Raw genomic sequence first — 15,720 nt, forward strand, 5'->3', positions numbered from 1 at the left:
CGCTCTTTGACCCAGGCTGGAGTGCAGTGGTGCTATCTTGGATCATTGTAGTCTGGATTCTCCTATCTCAGCCTTCTGAGTAGCTGGACTAAAGACGCTTGCCACCACCACGCTGGCTAACTTTTGAATTTTTTGTAGATACAGGGTCTTGCTATTTTGCCCAAGCTGGTCTTGAACTCCTGGGCTCAAGAGATCAGCCTCGGCCTCCCAAAGTGCTGGGATTACAGGTGTGAGCTACCACACCCAGCCTCACTTTTATTCTTAAGTGAGAATAACTGGTTTGGGTGTATCTAGGTCCAATCTCTCTGTGACTCACTTTCCTCATGGTGACAGAACAGCACCCACCTTATGGGGTTGTAAAGATTATAAAAGCACTTATCGTAACAAGTGCTCAGGAAATAGTTTTGCAGCCCGGCAAGGTGGCTCAGGCCTGTAATCCCAGCACTTTGGGAGGCCAAAGCAGGCAGATCACTTGAGGTCAGGAGTTTGAGACCAGCCTGGCCAACATGGTAAAACCTCGTCTCTACTAAAAATACAAATTTAGCTGGGTGTGGTGAAGCATGCCTGTAATCCCAGCTACTCCAGAGGTTGAGGCAGGATAATCGCTTGAACCGGGGAGGCAGAGGTTGCAGTGAGCTGAGATAGCACCACTGCCTTCATCCTGGGCAATAGAGCGAGACCCTGTCTCTCAATAAAATAAAATAAAATAAAGTTTTCCTTTTTGAGACGAAGTTTCCCTCTTGTTACCCAGGCTGGAGTGCAATGGTGCGATCTTGGCTCACTGCAACCTCCCCCTCCGGAGTTCAAGAGATTCTCCTGCCTCAGCCTCCCGATTAGCTGGGATTACAGGTGCCCGCCACCACGCCCGACTAATTTTTGTATTTTTAGTATAGATGGGGTTTTCAGCATGTTGGCCAGGCTAGTCTGCGAACTCCTTTCAGATGATCCACCCACCTCGGCCTCCCAAAGTGCTGGGATTACAGGCGTGAGCCACCGCGCCTGGCAGGAAATGTTAGTTTTCCAACCGTCCCCACCTCCCTTTCCAGGACGCCTAACCGTGTGGGTGCAGCACTGTTCCTCCTCTCTGAGGCTTTTCCCTCAGCTTTCCAGCCAGCTGCCTGTGACATAGCCTGTATTTTCCTCTGGGTGATCCACAGGCCTGGGAGGGTTAATTTGGTACTTCCCTGAATGTGGCTTATTTCGGGCTTTCTAAGCGCTAAGATAGTGAGTGGGAGAAGGTGTTCGGGAATTCGGAGCTGGGAAAAACGGTAGTCTCATGGAAAACAACAGAAAAAAACCCCACTCCAGCCTGGTAACCAACGGTTGGCCGGGGGACGTGTCCGCGCTGCTCCCCCTCCGGCCGCCAGGGGGCGCAGGAAGAAGCTTTGGAGGTCTGTCCCGGGACCGCGTACTCGTCCTTCTTTCCCGTTAGTCTTTTCTTCACTTCCGTTGAGTTCCGCCTCGCCGTTTGTCCCTTGCGGCTACCCGTCCGCATACGAATCTAGCCCGGGAACCGAGTTGCGGGAGTGCGGTCTGTGCCGTTCCGGCCAGGAGTTTGCCGACTGCAGACGTCCTGCGAACCGGCAAGATGTGCTCTATGGGGTTGTTCCCTCCTCCACCGCCTCGGGGTCAAGTCACCCTATATGAGCACAATAACGAGCTGGTGACGGGCAGTAGCTATGAGAGCCCGCCCCCCGACTTCCGGGGCCAGGTGGCCAGGGCGAGGAGGGAGGAGACCTACAGGCATGGGGGCGGAGTCGGGGACTACTGGGGAAAGGAGGCAGTGTGACAGGGGCAGGGTCACAGAGTCTGGCGGAGTGGAAACAGCTTGGTCCCGGCAGGAGACTAGAAGGGCTGGAATCTGTTTTAGGACTGGGATTGGAGTATAACGGGGGAACGGTTAAGGAGCTGTTGGGGAGGCCTGGAGAGAATGAGGGAGAATCTAGGGAGTGTGAGGATGCGGGAGAACTATCTAAAAGTTGGGGACAGTATCTGGGGAGGATCAGAAGGATACAACATGGAACTTTTTTCCATGGTGTTCCTGGGAAGGACAAGGAAGGGAAACTGACATTTATTGAGCGTTTGCTATGTAAGAAAGAGGCTGATTCAGGTGTTTTCTAAAAATGTTATATGGTTTCATAATCACAGCAACCCTATGAAATATTATTCTAGTTGCACAGATACGGGAGCTAAGACTTGTTTCCCATTCTCACAAGTGTTAGCTTTGTGGAAATGGGAAACAGACCTCTGGAATCTCTTATACTTAGCCCAGCGGTGGGTTGGAGATGGCACGGAATTAAAGATTTGGGAAGAGACTGACTCACCGTCACACCCCTCACTTTTGTGCTATAGTGGATCAATCTTCCTGTCCTACAACTGACCAAGGATCCCCTAAAGACCCCTGGAAGGCTGGACCATGGCACAAGAACTGCCTTCATCCATCACCGGGAGCAAGTGTGGAAGAGATGCATCAACATTTGGTGAGGCATGGCAAAGGGTTTCCTGGGTCACAGTCTGCAGATCCTGGAAAATGAGTCACCACCCCTTTACCTTGGGGTGTTCTTCAAAAGACTTTTATTCAGGCTGTCTCCATGAGAGCTGTATATCCTAAATCATATGAAATTTTTAGTCCTTATTATAGAACTTAAATGCTCAATAAATGTCAGGTTCCCTTCCTTGCCCTTCCCAGGAACACTATGGAAAAAGTACTTCCATTTCATCTCTAGTAACTTGCCTTGCTTTCTGGCTTGATTAGGTGAACCTGCTCCCTGCCCCCACCTCATGTCATTACCACTTCTGAGCTTTTAACTAAAGCTCAGCAAGATCAGATATAAGGTTGCACTGAATAATCTCCTACATAGGTCATCCACTTTGCACTTGTAGGAGTGGAGCTGCACTACCTGGTTTCATTTTCTTTTTTTTTTTTTTTTTTGAGATGGAGTTTCACTCTTGTTGCCCAGGCTGGAGTGCAGTGGTGTGCTCAGCTCACTGCAACTTCCACCTCCTAGGTTCAAGCGATTCTTTTGCCTCAGTCTCCCGAGTAGCTAGGATTACAGGCATGCGCCACCACGCCCAGCTAATTTTGTATTTTTAGTAGAGACAGGGTTTCTCCATGTTGGTCAGGCTGGTCTTGAACTTCCGACCTCAGATGATGTGCCCGCCTTGGCCTCCCAAAGTGCTGGGATTACAGGCGTGAGCCACCGCGCCCGGCTCATTTTCTTCTTTTTTTTTTTTTTTTTTGAGACGGAGTCTTGCTGTGTTGCCAGGCTGGAGTGCAGAGGTGCGATCTCGGCTCACTGCAGCCTCCGCCTCTCTGGTTCAAGCAGTTCCCCTGCCTCAGCCTCCCGAGTAGCTGGTACTATAGGCATGTGCCACCACGCCCAGCTAACTTTTTGTATTTTAGTAGAGATGAGATTTCACCATGTTGGCCAGGGTGGTCTGGCCTCCTGACCTCAGGTAATCTGCCTGCCTTGGCCTCCCAAAGTGCTGAGATTACAGCTACTGCACCTGGACCTATTAATGGCACATATTAATTCCTTTAAGGGTTATTTATGCCAGGCACAGTGACTCACGCCTATAATCCCAGCGCTTTGGTAGGCTGAGGCCAGCAGATTGCTTGAGCTTAGTTTGAGACTAGCCTGGGGAACATGGCGAAACCATGTTCTTTTCTCTACAAGAAAAGTACAAAAATTAGCTGGGTATGGTGGCATGCACCTTTATTCCCAGCTACTTGGGAGGCTTATGTATAGGAGGATCACTTGAGCCTGGGAGGTGGAGGTTGTAGTGAGCCAAGATTGTGCCAGTGCAGTGGCACTGAGTGAGACCTTGTCTCAAAAAAAAAAAAAGGGTTACTTAATATTTTTATTAATACCATTGCCATTTGTAGGATAAATTCCTAGAAATTAAGTTGCTGGCTCAGAGGGTATGTTCATCTGTAATTTTGTGAGCTGTTCCAAATAGCCCTCTGTCAAAATCGTACATGTATATGGTCCCACCAGCAGTGTATGGGAGTGCCTGTTTTCCAACACATGTGCTGTCAAGCTTTGATCTTTGGTACTTCAGTACAGTTTAATGGGCATGCCTGTGTGTGTGAAGTTGAATATCAGTTTGTTGAAAAGCCATTCATTCCCAGGCTCCTTGTCTCCTACTTCTGTGGCTGCTGCTTCTCAGGCTTTTTGGTGGCTCCTCTTCCTGATGTCCCTTAAATGTTGGTGTTCTTGGGGCTAGATTTCCAGTCGATGCATCAGACCTGGTGTTCACGTGTTTACCAAATTATCCTGCTTGAATATTTCGCAGACTTCATATATTCAGCATGCTCAAATCCAGTCTCTTTATTTCTCTCTCCAAATCTGCTTCTCTGGATGGTTCACTTTAAGGAATGATCATATTACTCATTCAGGAAAAAGTGGTTTGAGTATAGGTTCTGGGGTAGATAGATGGTTGAATCCTGACTGCTACTTTCTACTTAGATTACCTTGTTCATATTAATTAGCCTCTTCACACCTTTGTTCTCTCATCTAAAAATGCAGTGATAGTCTGGGCGCGGAAGCTCATGCCTGTAATCCCAGCACTTTGGGAGGCCAAGGCGGGTGTATCACTTGAGATCAGGAGTTCGAGACCAGCCTGGCCAATGTGGTGAAACTCCGTGTGTAATCCTAATTACTCAGGAGGCTGAGGTGCAAGAATTGCTTGCACCCAGGAGGTAGAGGTTGCAGTGAGCCGAGTTCACACCACTGCACTCCAGCCTGGGTGACAGAGTGAGACTCCGTCTTAACACACACACACACACACACACACACACACTGAAACCCCATCTCTACAAAAAATTTAAAAATTAGCTGGGCATGATGGTGTGCACCCATAGTCTCAGCTCCTCGGGAGGCCGAGGCAAGAATACCTGAGCTCAGGAGATTGAGGCTGCAGTGAGCCGTGATGGTGATATTGCACTCCAGCCTGGGTCACAGAGCAAGACCCTGTCTCAATAAAATAAAAATAAATGCAGTGATAACAATACCTATCTTGTAGGATTGTCATAATGGCTTGATTAGTTAATGTGAGGCACCTAGTCCAGAGCTGGCACATTGTAAGCATATTAGCTGATGTAATTATTACCTAGGTGTTTCTGTTGTATTGCTCTTTCCTTTACTAATGTCTGATTAGTCTTCACATCTTGTTTATGCTAATTCCTAAATCTCTCAAATCTGTCTCTTTTTCTTCATCCCCACCAGTTCAGGCCACTTTCACCTTTTTCCTAGGTTCCTGAAGTAGATTTTTTTTTTTTGAGACAGAGTCTCACTTTGTCACCCAGGCTGGAGTGCAGTGGCGTGATCTCAGCTCGCTGCAACCTCCGCCTCCTGGGTTCAAGCAGTTCTTCTGCCTCAGCCTCTGAGTAGCTGGGACTACAGGTGCACACCACCATGCCTGGTTAATTTTTGTTTTGTTTTATTTTTTTGGTTTTTTTTTTTTGAGACGGAGTCTCGCTCTGTTGCCCAGGCTGGAGTGCAGTGGCATGATCTCGGCTCACTGCAAGCTTCGCCTCCCGAGTTCACTCCATTCTCGTGCCTCAGCCTCCCGAGTAGCTGGGACTACAGGCGCCCACCACCACACCTGGCTAATTTTTTGTATTTTTAGTAGAGACGGGGTTTCACCGTGTTAGCCAGGATGGTCTTGATCTCTTGACCTTGTGATCCGCCCGCCTCAGCCTCCCAAAGTGCTGGGATTACAGGTGTGAGCCACCGCACCTGGCCAATTTTTGTATTTTTAATAGAGATGGGGTTTCACCATCTTGACCAGGCTGGTCTCGAACTCCTGACCTCGTGATCCACCTGCCTTGGCCTCCCAGCGTGCTGGGATTACAGGTGTGAGCCACCGCGCCCGGCCCTGAAGTAGATTCTTAACTGATTTATTTTTCTCTATTATTATTATTATTTTTTGAGACAGCATCTTGCTCTGTTGCCCAGTGTGGAGTGCAGTGGCGCAAACATGGAACACGGCTCACTGCATTGTCAGCCCCCAGGGCTCAAGTGATGCTCCTTCCTCAGCCTCCCAAGTAGCTGGGACTACAGGCATGTGCCACCACACCTGCCTAAGTTTTGTATTTTTTTTGTAGAGACAGCATTTCCCTATGTTGCCTAGGCTGGTCTCAAGCTCTTGAGCTCAGGCGATCCACCTGCCTTGGCCTCCCAAAGTGCTAGGGTTGAGCCACCGCACCTGGACTTTTTCTATTTTTTCTCTTCTTTTTTTTTTGTCTGAGATGGAGTCTTGCTCTGTTGCCCAGGCTGGAGTGTGGTGGCACAATGTCGGCTCACTGCAACCCCCGCCTCCCGGGTTCAGGCGATTCTCCTGCCTCAGCCTACGGAGTAGCTGGGATTATAGGCATGGACCACCACACCTGGCTAATTTTCATATTTTTCAACATGTTTCACCATGTTGGCCAGGATGGTCTTCATCTCCTGACCTCGTGATCCGCCCACCTTGGCCTCCCAAAGTGCTGTGATTACAAGTGTGAGCCACCGCGCCTGGCCTTTTCTATTCTTTTTTTTTTCTTCTTCTTTTTTGAGGCAGAGTCTCACTCTGTCACCCAGGCTGGAGTGCAGTGGCACGATCTCGGCTTACTGCAGCCTCCGCTTCCTGGGTTCAAGTGATTCTCCTGCCCTGCCTCAGCCTCCTGAGTAGCTGGGACTACAGGTACGCACCACCACGCCTGGCTAATTTCTGCATTTTTAGTAGAGACGGGGTTTTACCATGTTGGCCAGGATGGTCTCAGTTTCCTGACCTCGTGATCCGCCCACCTCAGCCTCCCAAAGTGCTGGGATTATAGGCGTGAGCCACCACAGCCAGCCTGGCCTTTTCTATTCTTATCACTCTCTAATCTGCAGCCAGACTACTCTTTCTAAAATGCTGCTGTGTGATCTGTTTATTCTTCTCCTTAGAACCCTTCCATGGCTTTCCATTCATTGTCTTAGAGCAAGTCCCAACTCCTTAACCTGCTCACAAAGCCCCAAAAGTCCTCTGAGCCTTGGTTGTCTCATCCGTAAATGGGTAGAATCTCGTTCAGATTTGTGAGATATGTAAATGAAAGGACAGCATGTAGAGTGCCTGGTACATAGTTGGCACTCATTAAATGTGAGTGCCCATATTTTTAATACATGTATATTGAATGAATGAATGAAACTGGTAGAGAGGGACAGAGGGGATCAGAGTAAGCTGACCCACATTTTCCTCCCTTATCAGGCGTGATGTGGGCCTTTTTGGGGTGCTAAATGAAATTGCAAACTCAGAAGAAGAGGGTAAGTATTTTTCCCTCCAGCCTTCCCTAGTTTTGTGGTTATCTCCTCGCCATATTCTTGAACTCACCCCCGACACCTGTTGGCTCAGCCTCTTTTAGCCCTATTTTTCCTGTCCTCTCCTCTACCTACCCAAATAACCCAGAGTGGGTGTCCAGAGTGGGTGTCCAGAGTGTGGTGTTGAGAGCACTTACTGGGCAGAAGGACCTGGGGAGTGCCTGTCCTTCCTTGTCTTTCACCTAGAAGGTACCTGGTAAGAGGCCTGTGAATGGTTTAATCAGAGCTGCTTCCTCAACCCTACAGTGTTTGAGTGGGTGAAGACGGCATCCGGCTGGGCCCTGGCACTCTGTCGATGGGCCTCTTCCCTCCATGGGTCCCTGTTCCCCCATCTGTCTGTAAGTTTGGCTTCCTCCCCAGCCCTCTGCATTTGCTGTGTCCCCATCCTACTCTGCCCTCATTCCTATCCTTGCAGGTCAGGGTTGGGTGTGATGACTTCAGAGGGTAGGAGTGGTCCAGCTCCCCTGTTGGAATATTGAGGAGATGGGCTCCTTTTGCCCCAGTGTGTCCTGTGTCTATCTTGTTCTTACAGCTCAGGAGCGAAGATCTGATCGCTGAATTTGCCCAAGTCACAAATTGGTGAGTGCACAAGCCCTGGAGCTTTGTGGAAAGGAAGTCCTGAACCTCGAAACTCCCTTTAGGGAGAAGGCAAAGACTCCTACTCCTTTTCTGATTGCTCACCATATTCTCATTCCTCCTGTTCCCCCAAAAAAGAATACAAGAAAAAGTAGGAAAAAACCATGTCCTTACTGGAAATGAATGTGAGCTTCTGGGCTAGGGTAGGGATAGGTGCAGGAACTCTTCATGTTAACCCCTTCCTTAGGTCCAGCTGCTGCTTGCGTGTCTTTGCATGGCACCCCCACACCAACAAGTTTGCAGTGGCCCTGCTAGATGACTCAGTCCGTGTGTATAATGCCAGCAGGTGTGTGTGGGGATACCAGGTGGGCTCTGACTTGTCAATATCACCTTCCCTTGCCAGCCTTGGTTCCGGGGAGTCCTGTAGTTCTTGAACCTGATTCATGGGGCTCCTTCCAGAACTGGGGTCAGGGAAGCTCCATAACTGGATGTGAGCTTCTTCTAGACCTAACCTTTATCCCCTCCTGTCCTATGGTGCCCCTGGCCCCTGGATGGATCATCCTTCTTCTCTGTGGCTTTCCCTCCTTAACTGCACTCTGGTCCCTGGAGCCTTAGTGTTCCTGCCTTGACTCAGTTTCCTGCCCCTTCACCCTAGCACCATAGTCCCCTCCCTGAAGCACCGGCTGCAGCGAAATGTGGCGTCTCTGGCCTGGAAGCCCCTTAGTGCCTCTGTCTTGGCTGTGGCCTGCCAGAGCTGCATTCTTATCTGGACCCTGGACCCTACCTCCTTGTCTACCCGGTAAGTCCTAGTAGCCTGCCTTACCTTGGCCTGAGAGTTGTGCAATGCTAGGCATGGTGGGTGGTGAGGAGGTCTGAAAGGAGAAGTTCTTTGTCCTCACAGCACTTGCCAGGGCTATGGGAAAAGCAGATGTAAGATCAAGGTGGGTTGCTGAGAATACTCTAATCTGGAGAAAGAGAACTAGGGGCTTTTTGGATTGTGGGGACAATGTGTCTGTGGGTTACGGGGTGGAAAGACTCTTTCAGAGGACTATACACTTCCTTTACACTTAAAGGAAGTGTAAAGAAAATTAGTACTAATAAGATCAGAAACTAATAAAATTAGAAAAAGAATACCTGTGAGAACTAACTAAAAATAAAACCAGAAACTGGTTCTTTAAATTATGAATAAGCTGGGTGCGGTGGCTCATGCCTGTAATTTCAACACTTTGGGATGTGGAGGCGGTTGGATCACCTGAGGTCAGGAGTTCGAGACCAGCCTGGCCAACATAGCAAAACCTTGTCTCTACTAAAAATATGAAAATTAGCTGGGCATGGTGGTACACACCTGTAGTCCCAGCTACTCGGGAAGCTGAGGCAGGAGAATCACTTGAATCTGGGAGGCGGAGGTTGCAGTGAGCCAAGATCATGCCACTGTACTCCAGCCTGGGCAACAGAGCGAGACTCTGTCTCAAAAAAAAAAAAAAAAATTATGAATAAAGGCTGGGAACAGTGGCTCACACCTGTAATCCCAGCATTTTGGGAGGCCAAGGCGTGAGGATCACCTGAGGTCAGGAGTTTGAGACCAGCCTGGCCAACATGGTAAAACCCGTCTCTGCTAAAAATACAAAAATTAGGCCAGGCGCCGTGGCTCATGCCTGTAATCTCAGCACTTTGGGAGACCAAGGTGGGTGGATTTCTTGAGGCCAGGAGTTCGAAACCAGCCTGGCCAACATGGCGAAACCCCATCTCTACTAAAAATACAAAAAAATTAGCTGAACGTGGTGGTGCGTGCCTGTGATCCCAGCTACTTGGGAGGCTGAGACACAAGAATCACTTGAACCCGGGAAGCGGAGGTTGCAGTGAGTTGACATCATGCCACTACAGCTGTACTCTGGTCTGGGCAACAGAGTGAGACCCTGTCTCAAAAAAAAAAAAAAAAAAAAGGCCAGGCGCGGTGGCTCACGCCTGTAATCCCAGCACTTTGGGAGACTGAGGCGGGTGGATCATGAGGTCAGGAGATAGAGACCATCCTGGCTAACACGGTGAAACCCCATCTTTACTAAAAATACAAAAAATCAGCTGGGCGTGGTGGTGCTCGCCTGTAGTCTCAGCTACTTGGCAGGCTGAGGCAGGAGAGTCACTTGAACCTGGGAGGCGGAGGTTGCAGTGAGCTGAGATCACGCCACTGTACTCCAGCCTGGGCAACAAAGCAAGACTCCGTCTCAAAAAAAAAAAAAAAAATATATATACACACACACACACACACACACACACACACACACATATGTTATATATATACACATATACATACACGTATATATATATACGTGTATGTATACGTGTATATACGTATATATATGAATAAAGAAGAAAACCTCTTGGTCAGCCTAATTAAGGAGAAAAAGAAAACCAAAGTATACTATTTTCAGAAGTGGAAAGATACAGATACGGGAGAAAATAGAAGAATTATAAAAGAATATTGTGGACTTGTTTAGGCCAACAGATTTGAAAATCTGAAGGAAATGTTTGATTTCTTTTTTTTTTTTTGAGAAGGAGTTTCACTCTTGTTGCCCAGGCTGGAGTGCAGTGGCACGATCTCGACTCACTGCAACCTCAGCCTCCCGGGTTCAAGTGATTCTTCTGCCTCAGCCTCCCAAGTAGCTGGGACTACAGGCACGCACTAGCTAATTTTTGTATTTTTAGTAGAGATAGGGTTTCACCATATTGGCCAGGCTGGTCTTGAACTCCTGACCTTGTGATCCGCCCGCCTTGGCTTCCCAAAGTGCTGGGATTATAGAAGTGAGCCACCGTGCCCTGTGGAAATGTTTGATTTTCTAGCAAAATATAAGTTACCAAAGTGGATTGTAGAAGAAAATAATGAGATTTTTTTTTTTTTGAGATGGAGTTCCACTCTTGTTGCCCAGGCTGGATGGAGTGCAGTGGTGCAATCTCGGCTCACTGCAACCTCTGCCTCCCGGGTTCAAGTGATTCTCCTCTTGACCTCGTGATCCGCCCGCCTCAGCATCCCAGAGTGCTGGGATTACAGGCGTGAGCCACCATGCCCGGCCTGTCCTCCCTTTTTTTTGTTGCAGGATCTTCCTGATTGATTTTTATAAAGCTAATGTAACCCTGATACCTAAACCTTGACAATAGGTACTATAAGAAAAAAACACGTGATCACAGATTTTTTTTTTTTGGGGGGATGGAATCTCACTCTGTCGCCCAGGCTGGAGTGCAGTGGCGCCATCTCAGCTCACTGCAACAACCTCTGCCTCCTGGGTTCAAGCAATTCTCCTGCCTCAGCCTCCCAAGTAGCTGGGACTACAGGTGCGTGCCACCACACCGGCTAATTTTTTATTTTTAGTAGAGACAGGGGTTTCACCATATTGGCCAGGCTGGTCTCAAACTCTTGACCTCAGGTGATCCGCCTGCCTCGGCCTCCCGAAGTGCTGAGATTACAGGCATGAGCCGCTGCAACTGGCCTGTTTTTTGGTTTTTTTAGAGATGGGGTTTCGTTATGTTGCCCAGGCTGGAATACAGTGGCTATTCACAGACTCAATCATTGCACACTACAGCCTTGAACACCTGGGCTCAAGTGAGCCCCTTGCCAAGTAGCTGGGACTATAGGTGCGTACACCACGCCTGGAAGGTTGTTGGTTTTTTTTTGTTTCTACTAAAAATACAAAAATTAGCTGGGTGTGGTGGCGTGCGCCTATAATCCCAGCTACTCAGGAGGCTGAGGCAGGAGAATTCACTTGAACCCAGGAGGTGGAAGTTTCAGTGAGCTGAGATAATGCCATTGTACTCTAGCCTGGGTGACAAGAGCGAAACTCGATTAAAAAAATTTTTTTTAAATAAATGAACAAAAAACAAGGCCAGGCGTGATGGCTCATGCGTGTAATTCCAGCACTTTGGGAGGCTGAGGCAGATGGATCGCTTGAGCCTAGGAGTTTGAGACTAGCTTGGTCAACATAGATGCTGTCTATACAAAAAATAAAAATAAAAAAACTAGCTGGGCATGGGGTGTACGCCTGTAGTCCTAGCTACTTTAGAGGCTGAGGCAGGAGCCTCAGGACTTTGAGGCTGCAGTGTGCTATGACTGTGTCACTGCACTCCAGCCTGGAGTGTGAACCACCATGCCTGGCCCAGGAAATATTTTTTACAGCATTATGTATAATAAAAAATTACAAACAAGTCAAATGTCCATTTGTAGAGGCATGACTGAATAAATTATAGTTCATCTATTGAGTGGTATACAATGGAGCCACTGAAAAGAATGAGATGAATCTGAACCCACCTGCAAAGGCAGCTGTGATTTATCATAAAGTTCAAGAGAATTAAATTGTACATCCATGACTAAGACTTCACTGGAGCTGAAGGGGGTTATAGTTAGGTGGAAAGAGAGGTGGCATTAATTCAGGTAGTAGCCTTCGTCTGTCAGGCCAGGCACATGGCTCTGGAAATACACAGCTGCAGACACATGGCAGGTGCCCTCAGGTAGTTCCCTGCTGGTGATGGAGGCCGAGCCATGTGCCGCATCTTTTTTTTTTTTTTTTTGAGACGGAGTCTCGCTCTGTCGCCAGGCTGGAGTGCAGTGGTGCAATCTCGGCTCACTGCAACCTCCGCCTCCCGGGTTCAAGCAATTCTCCTGCCTCAGCCTCCCAAGTAGCTGGGACTACAGGCGAACACCACCACGCCCAGCTAATTTTTTTGTACTTTTAGTAGAGACGGGGTTTCACCATGTTGGCCAGAATGGTCTCGATCTCTTGACCTTGTGATCCGCCCACCTTGGCCTCCCAAAGTGCTGGGATTACAGGCGTGAGCCACCGCGCCTGGCCTGCAGCATCTTTATGATAAGCAGCAAATGCGGGAGCTGCAGAGTTGGGAGGTACTTTGATAAGGCAAGGCAGGAGGGCTGTTTGGGAGCACAGGATGTGTTCTGAGGAGTGTTAGATAACTGGAGAGAAAAGGTTGGAACCTTGAAGTAATGTCATAGATTATTAATCCTGGATGGATGGATGGCCAGGCTGGATGGCCTGTGGGCAGAGAGCTGTGTTCTGGGGTAGGGCCTGATATCGCCCCAGGGGCAGTACCTTCTAGGTTACTGGTTAGGTTTTGCCTCATGGCCTATCTCGTGAAAGCACTCTCTTTCACCCTGGCCTGAGACCTTGCAGATTACCTCTTCTCTGTTGACCTGCTCGTGGTGACTTGGTCGTTTTTCCCCTTCGCTGTTTTTTTCTTTTAACTTTCACAATCCTTATTCCTTTTTCACAACCTGGATTTGAGCCCAGAGTGGGCCATCAGGATAGGAGGTTTTAGCAGGAGGCAAAGAAATAGAATTTTGGGGATGGCTTCTTGTCATCTTCTGACTCCACATCCTCTGTGTTCCCCTCCAGACCCTCTTCTGGCTGTGCCCAAGTGCTGTCCCACCCTGGGCATACACCTGTTACCAGCTTGGCCTGGGCCCCCAGTGGGGGGCGGCTGCTCTCAGCTTCACCCGTGGATGCTGCTATCCGGGTGAGTGGGTCCCTGCCCGTCATGCACATTTCAGTCCTGGCAAAAGTGTTCCTCACTCGGTTGTGGAAACATCTTGGGGGAAGGAGGAGGGACCTTGGTCCATTCAGTCTTAAACTTACCCAGAGAGGAGCTTTGCCATCAGACTCATGAGGTTTAAAATTCCGCTGTCTGTAATTGTCAGCATGAACCCGTGCCTCATGTTTCATAGTCCCTCTCCCGCTTCCTCTCGTTTCTGGCTCTTTGTACATTAGAGAGGCCAGCCCACTGTGAGATGATGGGGTGCTTGAGTTTTCCCTTATCTCCTGCCCCACTCTCCTAGGTATGGGATGTCTCAACAGAGACCTGTGTCCCCCTTCCCTGGTTTCGAGGAGGTGGGGTGACCAACCTGCTCTGGTCCCCAGACGGCAGCAAAATCCTGGCTACCACTCCTTCAGCTGTCTTTCGGTGAGTGGGAGAAGGATGGAGGGAGGGCAAGGACCTAGAGAAAGGCACTTAGCTCCTGGAAGCTCTGTCAAGGGAGCTAGGTCCAACTTTTAGAACTTAGAGGTCCTGAGCTGTAATTTGCTTTTCTCTGGCTCAGAGTCTGGGAGGCCCAGATGTGGACTTGTGAGAGGTGGCCTACTCTATCAGGGCGCTGTCAGGTAAGAGGGGACTCTGATTCACAGACACTGGAGAGGAGATGATTCCAATGGGCCCCTGATGCTCCCAAACCTGGCCACCTCTACTTTCCCTCCTGCATTCTACTATAGACATACTTTCTCCTGCCTTTTGCTCCCTGACCCCAGACTGGCTGCTGGAGCCCAGATGGCAGCCGACTGCTGTTCACTGTATTGGGAGAGCCACTGATTTACTCCCTGTCTTTTCCAGAACGTTGTGGTGAGTTAGGGCAACACTTCAGTATTTGGGGTGGTCAGAGGGAGGCAGCAACCTTTGGTAAGATGCAGCTCTGAGGGATAAAGGGAAATATAGAAGCTTAGGAGATTTCGAGGTGTTGATGCCTTTGGTGAGCTGGCGGGGGACCAGTGAGAGGCCTGTTTCTTGCAAGAACCTCTCTGCTCTTATTTGTCCACAGGTGAGGGAAAGGGGTGCGTTGGAGGTGCAAAGTCAGCAACGATTGTGGCAGATCTGTCTGAGACAACAATACAGACACCAGATGGTGAGGAGAGGTGAGCTGAGTGGTTGAGGGAGTGGCAGTGAAAAGCAGGTGGGAGGGACCACACTGAAACTCTCCTAACCTGTCCTTACCCACAGGCTTGGGGGAGAGGCTCACTCCATGGTCTGGGACCCCAGTGGGGAACGTCTGGCTGTGCTTATGAAAGGTGAGAGGCAAGGATGAAGGGCTCAGCCCATAGCCATCTTCCCAGTTAATCTAATGAGGCCGTGCCCTGGCCTGGAGTTCTCTGCCCCTGTCCTGGGACTCTGCCTTCAGAGTTCCTCCCCTATCCCTGGATCCATTTCTTACAGGAAACCCAAGGGTACAGGATGGTAAACCAGTCATCCTCCTTTTTCGCACTCGAAACAGCCCTGTGTTTGAGCTCCTTCCCTGGTAAGTGCCATGTGGGCCCTTAGGTCTGGACTTCTCACCAGCCTTCCTGCACAAACAAACCCACATCCCACTACATTCAGCTCCCTTCTCGCCTCCGGTTGCCTGCTCACCTTTTCTTCTAGTGGCATTATCCAGGGGGAGCCAGGAGCCCAGCCCCAGCTCATCACTTTCCATCCTTCCTTCAACAAAGGGGCCCTGCTCAGTGTGGTGAGTGCGCCAGGCTGCTGGGGCTTCCAGGAGTTGGATGGAGAAGCTGAGGGCCTTGGCTGCTGTATGGCTCTGCCAGGTGGCCCTTCTTTGGGCCCAGACTCTGATCCTTTTCTTTCCCTTCTCTGCAGGGCTGGTCCACAGGCCGAATTGCCCACATCCCGCTGTACTTTGTCAATGCCCAGTTTCCACGTTTTAGCCCAGTGCTTGGGCGGGCCCAGGAACCCCCCGCTGGGGGTGGAGGCTCTATTCATGACCTGCCCCTCTTTACTGAGACATCCCCAACCTTTGCCCCTTGGGACCCTCTCCCAGGGCCACCACCTGTTCTGCCCCACTCCCCACATTCCCACCTCTAAGAATAAATAAGTTTTCCTTTTGTTTTCCACTCAGTTACCAGTCTGTCTTTTCCAGGGAGTTGCAGTGGGGTACAGTAGGGGAAAAAAGCATGGACTTTGGGTTAAGGCCCTGTTCTGTCACTTTTTAGCCACTTGTGAATTTGGTCACGTTATTTAATCCTAGAAACTATGGTTT

At 49.4% G+C, this 15,720-nt stretch overlaps 1 protein-coding gene across 8 annotated transcripts; it reads left to right on the forward strand.

Moving 5' to 3' along the window:
- Positions 1-1,353: 1,353 nt before the first annotated feature.
- Positions 1,354-15,578, forward strand: AAAS (aladin WD repeat nucleoporin). Of its 8 annotated transcripts, none has more exons than XM_063593051.1 (16): positions 1,354-1,391; positions 2,353-2,480; positions 7,234-7,289; positions 7,590-7,681; positions 7,876-7,922; positions 8,167-8,265; positions 8,575-8,718; positions 13,316-13,436; positions 13,756-13,880; positions 14,017-14,077; positions 14,222-14,312; positions 14,509-14,602; positions 14,688-14,755; positions 14,901-14,982; positions 15,105-15,189; positions 15,321-15,578. In XM_063593051.1, the coding sequence occupies exons 10-16, from the start codon at positions 14,033-14,035 to the stop codon at positions 15,543-15,545; spliced, it is 690 nt and encodes a 229-aa protein (XP_063449121.1). In that variant the 5' UTR covers positions 1,354-1,391; positions 2,353-2,480; positions 7,234-7,289; positions 7,590-7,681; positions 7,876-7,922; positions 8,167-8,265; positions 8,575-8,718; positions 13,316-13,436; positions 13,756-13,880; positions 14,017-14,032; the 3' UTR covers positions 15,546-15,578. The 8 variants fall into 8 exon arrangements, with proteins under 8 accessions (XP_063449121.1, XP_003831067.1, XP_034791659.1 ...); XM_003831019.5 differs by lacking the exon at positions 1,354-1,391 and adding an exon at positions 1,409-1,711; XM_034935768.3 differs by lacking the exon at positions 1,354-1,391 and adding an exon at positions 1,439-1,711 and having other exon boundaries at positions 15,063-15,189.
- Positions 15,579-15,720: the final 142 nt, after the last annotated feature.

The sequence above is a fragment of the Pan paniscus genome, chromosome 10 (assembly GCF_029289425.2).
Source record: "Pan paniscus chromosome 10, NHGRI_mPanPan1-v2.0_pri, whole genome shotgun sequence".
In the NCBI taxonomy this organism is placed as follows: Eukaryota; Metazoa; Chordata; class Mammalia; order Primates; family Hominidae; genus Pan; species Pan paniscus.

Excerpts from the sequence above, each read along its gene's own strand:
- AAAS (XM_034935768.3), top strand. The coding sequence starts at position 1,589 with ATGTGCTCTATGGGGTTGTTCCCTCCTCCACCGCCTCGGGGTCAAGTC. Across the intron at positions 1,712-2,352 it reads CCCCCGACTTCCGGGGCCAG|TGGATCAATCTTCCTGTCCT; the intron begins GTGGCCAGGGCG and ends TTTGTGCTATAG. Across the intron at positions 2,481-7,233 it reads AAGAGATGCATCAACATTTG|GCGTGATGTGGGCCTTTTTG; the intron begins GTGAGGCATGGC and ends CTCCCTTATCAG.